Raw genomic sequence first — 12,866 nt, 5'->3', positions numbered from 1 at the left:
AACTTTTTTTTTTTTAAATTTATTTATTTATGACAGTCCCAGAGAGAGAGAGGCAGAGACACAGGCAGAGGGAGAAGCAGGCTCCACGCACCGGGAGCCCGATGTGGGACTTGATGTGGGACTCCATCCCAGGTCTCCAGGATCGCACACTGGGCCAAAGGCAGGCGCCAAACCGCTGCGCCACCCAGGGATCCCCGCATTGTGAACTTCTTAAGGGTAAGCTTAAGCTTTGTTGATCTCCATATCATCAGCAGCTTGCTCTGTGCCTGGTACATGAAAGATATTGAATAAAATTTTGTCAGTTGAATTGGGCAGGATGCTTGGACATCATTTTGTGAAAGAGCCAAGACTTTTTTCAACATAGTTTCAGCCTGTTCCTTTTCTTCAGACATCAGAAGAATCTCAAAATAGGACAGTTGATGGGCCCTTTTGGAGATAGTTATGTCATATCCCCAAACTTTAGGTAGGTCTCTATGGGGACATAGAAATTGTGTTTTCTCAAGTAACTTGTATCTGAGTGTGGATTTTTCCAGATAACAGGGTTCCTTAGAATCAGCGATGATTTTCAATCTAGGATCTAGATTCTGGGTTCCACAGTAGACTCTCACTGTTCTGAGTAGCAGAAAGGATTTTCAATAAGGCAGATATATTTGCTATTTGCCTTATCATCTGTGGGTGTCATCCCAAAATCTCATTAAAGGCTGAGATTTCAGGGGTACCTGGGTGGCACAGTTGGTTGAGCCCCAGAGTCTCGGTTTTAGCTCAGCTCATGATCTCAATCCTGGGATCAGCCCCACATATCAATTTGAGATTTTCTCTCTCCTTCTCCCTCTACCCTTCATACTCATGCTGTCTCTCTTTCTCAAATAAATAAATAAATAAATAAATAAATAAATAAATAAAATCTTTAAAAAAAGTTTGAGGGGCACCTGGCAGGCTTAGTGGGTTAAGTGTTTGCCATGGCTCAGGCCATGATCTCAGGGTCCTGTGATGTGTGTAGCCTGGCAGGGCCCTGCTCAGCAGGAAGCTTGCTTCTCCCTCTCCTTCTGGCCCTGCTCCTGAGCTGTCTCTCTCTCTCTCTCTGTCTCGCTCACTTTCTCAAATTAAAAAAAAAAAAAAATCGTAAAAAGAAAACAAGGTTGAGATTTCAGGGCACAAAAAAACAACATAAAGGTCTTGAAAATCTCAAAACCTTTGAAAACTGCTGAGTTCCCTGAAAGCCCGCGCAAAGGACAGGGGCGCCCATCTGCAGGCTCTGTAGAGGGCCTGGCTAGACAATGTCGATGCGTCCGACTGACCTCCGGCTTCCCCCTTAGTCAAGCCCACAGAACATGCTGGGCTAAGCAGGAAACACTCACTGACTCCACGAAGCCCAAAATGGGTAGTTTTCTTGAAACGAGCAGATGTATATTTGTAGAACCGTGGTAGTAGCTTCTGAGTGGGTGGGAAAGAGCTTGGTTCCAATTTTCCCCCAAATACAAGAACTTGGTTCTGACTCGAATCCAAGCAACAAGTCGCCACTGAAAACGCAGTGAACGGTCAGCAAAGGACGCCTAGAGGAAGCGCCCCTGGGCACATTCCGTGCACGTGTGTGCGTGTGTGCGCGCGCGGCGAGCCCACGCACCCTAAGCCCTGCGTTAATTCTGCAGCCCCTCGGCTCCGCCCTCGTGCCTCGAGCTGCCTTCAGGCTCTGGAAAGGCTTCCTGGGTCCACTCCCCAAAGCCAGGGTGTTGGGGCTCCGGGCCGGCGCGGCGCGGCGCGGCTCGGCGTCCCCGTGGGCCAGGGTGCCGGCGTCGCGCGGGGCAGCTGCCGGCCACGCGGAGGTGGGCAGGGGCGCAGGCGGCACGCAGCGATCGTGAGCCCGCCCGCTCGGCCCTCCCCCGGGCGGGGCCAGCCCATTCGGCGCTGACTCAGCAACGCGAGGGGGAGTTTTGTCCCTCCGCGGACCCCGTTTCCCTGGGCCTCAGCCCTCCGCCGCCACCGAGCCGGTTCCCTCCTTCCGGCGCTCCGGCTGCGAGTGGCAGGTCCGGCAGCTGAGGCCGCGAGCCCCCGCGTAATTCCGGTGCTCCCCCTGAGAACCCCGAAACTACCGTTCCCCAGCCGGGCGCCGTGGCCACCATGAACAACGCCGGTGAGGCGCCGCTCTTCCCCGCCGAGGCCCTCCCGGGTCCTCCCTCGGGGGCGGGGGCGCTGGGCCCCGGAGGCCGGCGGCGGGGTCAGCCGGGCCCGGGACCCGGGACCCGGGACCCGGGATCCGGGACCCGGGACCCGGGGGCGCGGGCGGGAACGCAGCGCTCTGGGCGGGCTGCAGCGCTCTTGGAGGGGGCCGGCCCTGCGGCGAGGTCGCCGGTGAAGGGCTTCTCCGCCGCCAGGGTCCCCTCTGGATGGTCTTCCGAAGTTAGAGCAGAGCTCCGGGAGCCCCGGGTCAGCCCTCTTCAGCCCCCCTTTGGTGTCGTAAATCCCGTTTGGTCTTCCAACAGGACTGAACCCGGAGAAGGTGGCTGCTCTGATTCAGAAACTGAACTCGGACCCTCAGTTCGTACTTGCCCAGAATGTGGGGACCACCCACGACTTGCTGGACATCTGCCTGAAGAGGGCCACGGTGCAGGGCGCTCAGCATGTGTTCCAGCACGCTGTGACTCAGGAAGGCAAGCCGGTCACCAACCAGAAGAGCTCAGGTGAGGTCTTACGGCTCCTTGCACACTTTACTTGGACCTTATTAACAGCGCCGCGTTTCGAGGGCTTGATGGTCTTGAGCAGAAGTTTGTTTGAAAGAACTTGTAGCGAATTTCAGAAAACACACGCAAGGAAAGGCAGACCCAAGGACATTACCTTGTGACTTATTTTGGCCCCCTGTGGCTTGGTGGTGTATTTGCTTTGAACACCGAAGTGACAAGTCCATGGTCATTTGTTTGAATGTAATTGAGGATATTCCGCCCTGAAGTCATGTGATTGTAGCCTGGTGTCTTGGAGAGATGTGTTCTTGGTACAAAACGGACCATCCAAATACGTTCATGCTCTAGAAAACTCCCCAACATGTTCTCGCCCTGAAGGCCATACACAAATGTCTGCAATGGAAAAAAACTCCATGTAATTGTATCAAAATATCAAATGTGTGGGTTTTTTTTTTTTTTAAAGATTTTATTTATTTATTTATTTATTTGAGAGAGAGAGAGGCAGAGACACAGGCAGAGGGAGAAGCAGGCTCCTCACCAGCAGCCCGACGTGGGACTGGATCCCAGGAACCCAGGATCACGCCCTGAGCCAAAGGCAGACGCTCAACCACTGAGCCACCCAGGGATCCCCCAAATGTTGTTTTTAAGGCGTTTTGGTTGCAGTTTGAGCAGATGTGCTATTGGGCTCACTAGACCAATTTGTAAGGCAGAAAAACACTCAGTTCTCATGCTTTACCCATTAAGAGTTCTTGTTTTGTTGTCTAGCACCACTGTCAGAAAAACAGCTACAGTAAAATATTGGTTATCCAGGAATCTAAATAAGGAGGACATTCTTGTAACAAAATAATACTAAAATAACTTTTTAAATTGTATCCATTTAAAAACTACTCTCAGTCTTTTTTTTTTTTTTTGTAAGAGAGAGTGAGCAGGAACACAAGCTGGGGGAGGCAGAGAGAGAAGCAGACTCCCCACTGAGCAGGGAGCCAGATGTGGGGCTTAATCCCAGAACCTTGAGATCATGACCTGAGCCAAAGGCAGATATTTAACCGACTGAGCCACCTAGACACCCCACTTCCAGTCTGTTTTGACAGAAAGCAGATGGGTGCTTGCTGAGGACCAGTCAGAACTCAAAGTGTACATTTAATATGGGTATATTTCATTGTATGTAAATTATACCTCAGTAAAATTGATTTTTAAATGTTAGGGGGAAAAAAGCCATGACCTTGCCATAGTTACTGTTGTGCCATAGTAAGAAGTGCTTGATGGTGTGGACTGTCAGGCTACAAATGATCCAGTTAGTAATGTCACACTGGTCTTACATAGTTCAGATTGCAGTGATCTCTTAGGGAAAAGCCTGGAAATGTGCCTCTGGAATAGATCACTTCTTATATATTCTGTAGTATCACTTTTATTTACAAGAGATTCAAGTAGCATATAAGCTATGTAGTTTATTTCATGCAGTTTTCACATTAACAGTTCATCTGGATCTTTACTGGAAAATAATATAGTATATATGAGAGAGGTGGCATACAGACAAACCTAAGGTAAAGATGCACTATGTAATTAGTGACTTTTAAGAAACACTGTAGTTACTTATTTTAAATTATTTTCTCTTGTTACAAAATTATTGTTATTTTTAAAAAAGATTTATTTATTTTAGAGAGAGAGGGCACAGAAGTGAGGGTAGAGGCAGAAGGAGAGGTAGAGAGAGAACCCTAAGCAGACTCCACACCCAATGGAGAGCCCAGAGCGGAGCTCTGTCTCACAATGAGATCATGACCTGAGCCAAAATCAAGAGTCAGTTGCTTAACTGACAGCCACCCAGGCACCCCTGAAGATTTTATTTTTAAGAAATCTCTACATTCAACACAGGGCTGGAACTCACAACCTTGGGATCAAGAGCTGTGTGCTCTACAGATTGAGCCAACCAGGCATCCCAACAACTTTTTCTTTTTACTTCTCTTTGGGAGAATGGAAGTTGACTTATGTTAGGGTTACCTTATTTTGAAGCGTATACTTTGTGTTCCAGAATAAAGGGTAGAACTTTTTCAAACTTTTGCCATATATTGCCAAATTGCTCTCAGATATTTTCTACCTGTTTGGATTTATGTCCAGACTGTATAATAATGCTGTTTCCCAAATTCATCCCAATATTGGGCATAATCAGTTAAAAAATAATGTATCCGGGATCCCTGGGTGGCGCAGCGGTTTGGCGCCTGCCTTTGGCCCAGGGCACGATCCTGGAGACCGGGGATCGAATCCCACGTCGGGCTCCCGGTGCATGGAGCCTGCTTCTCCCTCTGCCTGTGTCTCTGCCTCTCTCTCTCTCTGTGTGACTATCATAAATAAATAAAAATTAAAAAAAAAATATCCTCACCTAACAGGTGTCTTACGATGAACTTCAAAAAATGTTTCTTTGCCATTTGTATCATTTTTGGCCATTATCTATTCATGATCTCTGCTCATGTCTTTAGCAATATATCTGTTTTTTTCTTTTTTTTTTTTAAGATTTTATTTATTCATAGAGACACACACACACACACACACACACAGAGGCAGAGACACAGGCTGAGGGAGAAGCAGGCTCCATTGCAGGGAGCCGGAGGTGGGACTCGATCCCGGGTCTCCAGGATCACACCCTGGGCTGCAGGCGGCGTTAAACCGCTGCGCCACAGGGGCTGCCCAGTATTTCTTTTTCTAATGTGATTTTCTTAGGTGATTTGTATTGGATTCTTTAAATGATATATAAAGAGTTTTTTTCATATGTTAAGGATATTAAGTCTTTGCATATATATTTCAAATACTAATTTACTTTTCCTATTTTGTTCTTTCTAATTTAGTTTTAAATTGTTCAAGATCTTGTCATGCATTCAGTTTTGGGAAACAGAGATAGAACAATGTAATCTATGTGAACACTAATTCTAATTTCTTGGTTTGCTTTCTTGTTTCAGGGCGATGCTGGATCTTTTCTTGTCTGAATGTTATGAGACTTCCGTTCATGAAAAAATTAAATATTGAAGAATTTGAGTTTAGTCAATCTTACCTCTTTTTCTGGGACAAGGTAGGGGACTGATCTTGCAAGACTTTGTTTTAGTATCAACGTTGGTAGGGAATATCCCTTCATTTCTTGCTTTTCCAGTTGTAGTTTGCCTTCCATTATAGATGGGACACCACTTATTCTGATTTCCAGAGTATCAAAGGTTGATTCTCTTCAAAGGCAGAATTGCTTTTGGTTGGTAGGAGGCTACTTTTTACAATGAAATAATAAGTCTACTTACTCACCCTACTGTTTCTTTGTTTCTTATTTAAAATTTTTTGTTTTGTTTTTAATCATTTCTCCTTTTACCATCTTTATTTAGGTTATTTGGTCTTTCTAAGACCAAATTTCCCATCTCTGGGTACTGGTTATTTGAAAAATAGTAAATAATTTTATTTGTTTTCTAATTTTTAAAATGTGCTCATTAGATGTGTTCATGAGGGGTTTACTGATTAAGACTCTAAATATCAGATTTTGTTCCAAAATAAAGCAATGCATTGTTTTGGATAAACTATTGGAATGTATCTGTAGAGCTATAAGAAGAAAATAAACATTCTTATGAAGCCAGATATTCGTATTTAATTACCAACTTTAGTTTAAAAATACCTACTATGGTGGGTCTATGCTAGGCCCAAGATTCCTATTGTGTTGCTAATGCCTATAAAAGTATTAGTTCTTTTTTTCCTTTAATTTTATTTAACTTCTCTTGTTTTAGGTTGAACGTTGTTATTTCTTCTTAAATGCTTTTGTGGACACAGCCCAGAAAAAGGAGCCTGAGGATGGTAGGCTGGTGCAGTATTTGCTTATGAATCCCGCAAATGATGGCGGACAGTGGGATATGCTTGTCAATATTGTTGGTAAGAGCATTTCTCTAATGGAACTGAAATAGCGTGGTCAAGCAAGAGTCTATGATTGGGCATGGTCATTTCTTTGCGGGTTATGTACGTAGTAGAATTAGTCTCCCAGAAGGGTATACAGTTAACTCTAAGAACTTTTATCTCACACTCTCACCTTTCTTAAATGAGAGGTAAGGAGATAGGTACTGTGATGAGTTGGTTGGAGAAGAAATGGTTGTATTAAGTAGAACTAACTTTCTGTGAAAAAGCTTATTTCTTGTCCATTGATATAATCAAGAAACATATTGAAACTGCAACTATTTGAAAATATCCTCAGTCAAAAAAGTAGTGTCTTTTGGAAAAACCTCATCATGCTGAGCACTTTACAAAGTATGATAGATCAAAAGAACAATTCATTTTTAGATATATTGATAAATATCCAGATTAAATGATCTGTTTATTAATATGAAGCATAAGGTTGTTAAGTTTTCTGATTTAAGCCAGAAAAATACGGCCTATTCTTTAAAGCAAAAAGCTATTTTTGCCCCAGTTTTTAGTGTTGAAGTTTATTTTACCTTATCCATCACTAAACTTTGTTTTCTTCTAGAAAAATATGGTGTTGTCCCTAAGAAGTGCTTCCCTGAATCTTACACAACAGAGGCAACCAGAAGGATGAATGATATTCTGAATCACAAGGTGCAACATATGGAGCAGGGTGGGATTGAATTTAGTGTACTTACCTTAAAACTCTTAACTGATTCTCCATGGGGATTCCTGGGCATTTCAGTATACACAGTCTATATACAAGTCTATCAAAGACAATGTAGCTACATATTAACTATAAAAATAATTGAGACTGGAGTTTTTCTTTTCTTTCTAAAAACCTTCTACTTTTATTTCTATTGATTTAAATGTTTTCTTATAGGTACTGAGGAAAGAAAAGTCTCATGCTTAATACGGGCTATAAGCCCACTGGGTTCCAGTGGGAGTGGGCTGGGAAAGCTTTATGTTCTAGTAAAACCAGATAGAACTATTTGTGAGACTTTCTTAAAGAGTATGTAAATTTCTGAGGTGTCCCTGAACCACATCAGTGTAGTTTATCCACCCACTAAACGTTTGATGTAGTCATTGAACTGCTTTTCATTGCTTCAGTTATCTTAATGAATCATTCTCTTTCTCTACATAACCCATTTTCCCAAGGCGGGAGATATATATATAATTTTTATATTAAACTCTACACACAACGTGGGGCTTGGACTCATGAACCCAATGCAACCCAGTTGCATTCTCTACTGACTGAGCCAACCAGGCACCCCCAGGAGGTTATAAGTCTTAAAGGGATGCTGTTCTACAGCCAGACATCTTTTTTGAGAACTGGGAGTTGCCAGAATCTGTCCTCTTGATCTATGAGGCTGAAATTGGATTTGTCACCACTGGGAGAAAGATTATATTTTAAAATAAACTATACATGTGTTTCCCCAATATTAGAGATAGGTTATTTTCCACTCAGGAAACTCGGAATTCTTATCCACAGGTTAAAAGATCCTTAATAGCATATTATTGGATTTCATTTTAGAGGAGAGCAAGATCCTTTTTAGCACGGTAGTTAGATTTAAGACTCACCTTTATCTTAGGTTCTTTCAAAATTGAAAACAAAAAATGAAAACTATGGGGGGGCATAGCCATTGTTAAAGTGATTTGGCAGAGAAAAAGTGAATAACCAGTAAAATTCTAAATAAAAATCTACTAGAATGACTTAGTAGCATAATCAACTTAAGTCTCCTGCTTTTCCTAAGGGTGATAGGCATTATGGGATCAGACATTTTCCTCATACCCAGGTACAGACTGTCACAGAGCATATCATCAGTTGCAAAGCAGTAGCAGTTCCACATAGAATTCCTTGGGAATAATCCCTTTTTTCCCTTTACGGAAAGTTTTTAACTATGTATTTAAGTGGACTGGTTGGGGAAAACATATATGTTTTTATGAACTTTGCCCTGGGTCTTGGCCTAGTTATACTTCAAAAGAACTAGCACTGGTCTGCTAGGCTCATTTACAGTTGAAGTTTGGTTAACTATTTGGAGTACTGAATAAGTTTCTGTCATAGATGAGAGAATTCTGTATACGACTACGGAACCTGGTACATAGTGGAGCGACCAAAGGAGAAATCTCAGCCACACAAGATGTCATGATGGAGGAGGTAATAACAATTGGGATTTTGGGTGACTGTTTTAAAAAGCTCTCAGGATATTTCCAACTGTTAAAATAATTAAGCATAGTCATTGCAGTAAGTATAGAATTGAATTGAAAATTACAGCTGAAAAAACTGAGGTATACTTTGCATTTTAGTATGGGACTTATACTTTCATCTTCTAATTCTCAATTTAGTGGTTTATATAATTTATTCTTTTATTCATTTCATAAATATTGATTACCCACTAGGACCTTAAGGCACTAGGGATACAAAAGAGAGAAAGACAACTCTACAGAGTTCAATCTCTTCCAAGAGTATGTATCTTGGAAGAGATATGGTAAATCCTGTGCCACAGGTGTGAAAAAAGGATTTGGTGGTCTTAGAGGAGGGAGTAACTAATTCAGTGAGCTAAAGGTTTTGTGGGAAAGATATTTGAATCAGCTTTTAAAATAGCAATAGGAATTTATCAGACGGGTAATTGGGAAGGCCATTCCAGACAAAGGGAATTGCATGTACAGGGGGATGAACAAAGGCAGAATCCTCAGAGAATAGAGTAGCTGAAACAAAACATCTTGTGTGTGATTGGTAGCAAATAAAGCTAGAAAGGCAGAGCTGTGAGGGATATTAGGTAGTTGCCAGGACTTTTGGCTTTATTTTGTAGGAATAAAGATGGGAAGCTGTTGATGGTTATTTCAGTTAAAATAACATATGTAAAAATATTTTGGAAAACATAAAAAGCATTAAGCAAATTTTAGGTGGTAGTATTTATTATCAGTGCAGTTAATCTTTATTACTTAAGACTATCCACAATACAGGGGTGCCTGTGTGGCACAATTGGTTAAGCATCTACCTTCAACTCAGGTCATAATCTCAAGGTCCTGGGATTAAGCTCTGTGTTGGGTTCTCTGCTCAGTGGGGAGTCTGCTTCTCCCTCTCCCTTTGTGTGCTCTCTCTCAAAAAGATCAATAAAATTAAAAAAAAAAAAAAAAGACTATCCATAATACAGATGACTCTGTGTAAAAGTATGAATTACTTTGAAAAAAGAAAAGCGTTTCCCTTTTTCATCCAGTGGGCCATTACTAGGAATCAGTCAACTGTTTCCTTTCAAAACTATTTGTATAGAGTTAAAATGATCTAATTTTTTCACTGCTTTGGACAAATCTAGTGCTTCACTCATGTTTTCCTTTGAATTTTAGAGAGCCAGTAAAGTATAGTTGAAAGCATGGTCTCTGGAGTCAGACTGTCTGAGTTCTAATCTTCTCATTATTTAACAGATATGTGATCAGAGACAGGGTTCCTTAAGCTCTCAAGTCTGTTCAAGTGTAATGTGTCTAGCCCAGTGCTTAACACAGTAGCTCACTTGCTTGCTTGCTTGCTTTTTCTTTCTTTCTTTTTAAAGATTTATTTATTTATTTGAGAGAGAGAGGGAGAAAAAGAATCTCAAGCAGACTCCCTGCTCAGTGCGGAGCCTGATGTAGGGCTCAATCTCACAACCCTGAGATCATGACCTGAGCTGAAACCAAGAATTGGACACTTTATTGCCTGAGCCACTCAGGTGACCCTGTTTCTTAAATATTCATTGGTTTCATTTTGTCAAAAGCATTTACATTATTTCATACTTACCTCTTTTAAGGATTCCTATTTTAGAGAAGTACCTAAGTATAGTAGAAAAAAACAATTTTTGCAGTTAGATATGGATTATAGTTTGAGCTTTACCACTTACAGCTCTTTGACTTGGGGTAATATATATATATTTTTAAAGATTTTATTTATTTATTCATGAAAGACAGAGAAAGAGAGGCAGAGACATAGGCAGAGGGAGGAGAAGCAGGCATGCAAGGAGCCTGATGTGGAACTCGATCCCAGAACTCTGGGATCATACCCTGAGCCAAAGGCAGACACTCAACCACTGAGCCACCCAGGTGTCCCAGATTTGGGGTAATATTCTTAACCTGTCTGAGTTCAGTTTGGGATTTAAAATATATTCCTCATTGGATTTTTGTGGGGATCAAATAAGGAATTAAATATAAGAATGCAAGTCACGGTGCTTGGCACATGGCAGTTGTCTAGTAAGTCTTCTCTTCCTTCTGACTTGGAATGCTCTCTCATTGAGACCATATTTCCTGCATAATTTGCCTTCATTTATGATGAAGTAAAATGTAGGATGTAGTAAGGATGAAAATTCTATAAACAGTTATGGAAAAAGGCTTAGATAATATTTGTTGCCAATAATAAGCATCCTGTTGGCTTTAGTTTGCTTTAATGATCTTTCAAATGATGTATGTAAGATCTGGGATTGGCTGGTAAGAATTAGGGCAGATATATTTCACATATATTTCCTTCCCTGCTCCTACTTCAGAAAAAATAATAAAATATCACTTTATTAAGTCCTGAGTATGGATGTTTTATAAGATTATTTACCTAATGATTCTACCTAAATTGTTGACTACAGAATTCTGTGTGGTAGGTCTTTAGATTTTTACAGTCTCTCAAACCCATCTTTATTGATCCTGACTCTGGTAATGGAAGAGTCTAACTAAGGTTTTAAAAACCACAAATTAGTACCTATGATTTGCCTAGCCTTTTAAGCACATCAAAATCAACAGCTGTGAAGCTCAGATAGCTTTGAATGAAATGTGTTTGTACTAAAGGCATTATTTAGAGAAGTGCAGGTTGCTTGTTGTGATGACAGACCAGACAGCTCCATTTTGGAAACATGTAGTCACTTCTGTTACAAGTTTTCTCAGTGTATCTCCCCCCCTTTTTTTTTTAACTCCCAGATTTTAGGATTATTAATGTATTCTTTCAAAACTCTCTTAAAAGCAGAACATAAAACAAAGAGTAGATATAATATCAATCCCATAAAAGAGATAGGAAGCCATTGTGGTTTGCTTAAGAAATTCTGTAGCAGTGGCTCTCAGCTCTTAAAAATAGAATATAGGCCTAGGCTTGCTCCAGACATGCAAGATCAGTTTCCCTGAGACTGGAGCCTAATTATGTTCTTTTGTTTTTTATATTAAATACATCTTTGAATAAAAAGCATTTTCTAAATATCAAGAATATAAAAAGGTATATAGTGAGAAGTCTTCTTTCCATTCTCTTCTCCATCCTTCTAGTTCCCATACACCCCTGCAACCAGTTTTATTAGTTTCTTATATTAGTTGTTAGTTATCCCTTCAGAAACCTTTTTTCTTCACAATCCAATATGAATTTATATTATTTTCCTCCTTTTTTTTTGCAGAGATGTTAGTATTTTACTTATATTGTTCTGTACATCCTTTTGTTTAACTTAATATGTATTAATATATCTATGTCTATTGAATATAAGTGTACCATAATTGATTTATTTGGTCCTTAGTAATGGACATTGTTTTCAAGCTTCTATTAAAAATATTGTAAATAATCTTGTACATGCATCATTTTGCATACATGCTTGTATATGTGTAGGTTACATTTCTAGAAGTAGAATTTTTTTTTTTTTCAATAAGTAGGTTCCATCCCCAGCATAGAGTCCAATGCAGAATTGGAACTTAACAACCCTGAGATCAAGACCTGAGCTGAGATCAAGAGTCAGGAACTTAACCGACTGAGCTGCCTCAAAGTAGAATTTTTTGTAAAAGTAAACTTTACCTAATGTGGGCTTGAACTCATGACCTTGAGATCAAGAGTTGGCATGCTCTACCAACTAAGCCAACCAGGTACCCCAAGAAGTAGGATTTTTGGGTCAGAGAAAAATACTCATTTGTAATTTTAATATGTAATGCCAAATTATCCTCTTTGGGGATTATACCATTTTATACTCTCATCAGCAATATCTGATAGAACCTATTTCCCATTAGTTTTATCAAGGCAATATATTTATCAAACAACTGGATACTTACCAGTCTGATAGGTAAAGAGTTGATAATCTGATAGATAAAGTATCTCATTGTAGTTTAAACTTATATTTTTCTTTCTTTGAGTGGTGCTGAGCATCATTTCTGTGAGCTATTCATATCTTTAGCTTGTTTTTCTTTGATAATTTCTAGGTACTCTTTACCTTAGCCCTCTTTGATATGAATTGCAATTTTTTTCATAGTTTATTGTTTATGTTTTTTTCTGTGCAGCATTTTTTACTTATATAT

The 12,866-nt window shown here is 40.5% G+C and overlaps 1 protein-coding gene across 1 annotated transcript in view; it reads left to right on the top strand.

Annotated features, from left to right (window-relative positions):
- The first annotated feature begins 1,815 nt into the window (after positions 1–1,815).
- BLMH (bleomycin hydrolase) overlaps positions 1,816–12,866 on the top strand; it is a 50,255-nt gene continuing 39,204 nt past the window's right edge. Inside the window, exons 1-6 of the mRNA XM_026016146.2 lie at positions 1,816–2,131; positions 2,481–2,678; positions 5,627–5,736; positions 6,428–6,569; positions 7,156–7,244; positions 8,656–8,748. Of these exons, the coding sequence (XP_025871931.1) occupies positions 2,119–2,131; positions 2,481–2,678; positions 5,627–5,736; positions 6,428–6,569; positions 7,156–7,244; positions 8,656–8,748 (645 nt within the window). The 5' untranslated portion in view covers positions 1,816–2,118. The remainder of the gene's footprint in view (positions 2,132–2,480; positions 2,679–5,626; positions 5,737–6,427; positions 6,570–7,155; positions 7,245–8,655; positions 8,749–12,866) is intronic.

Source organism: Vulpes vulpes, chromosome 2, assembly GCF_048418805.1.
Source record: "Vulpes vulpes isolate BD-2025 chromosome 2, VulVul3, whole genome shotgun sequence".
NCBI lineage: Eukaryota > Metazoa > Chordata > Mammalia > Carnivora > Canidae > Vulpes > Vulpes vulpes.
This window is presented reverse-complemented; position numbering and strand designations above follow the sequence as displayed.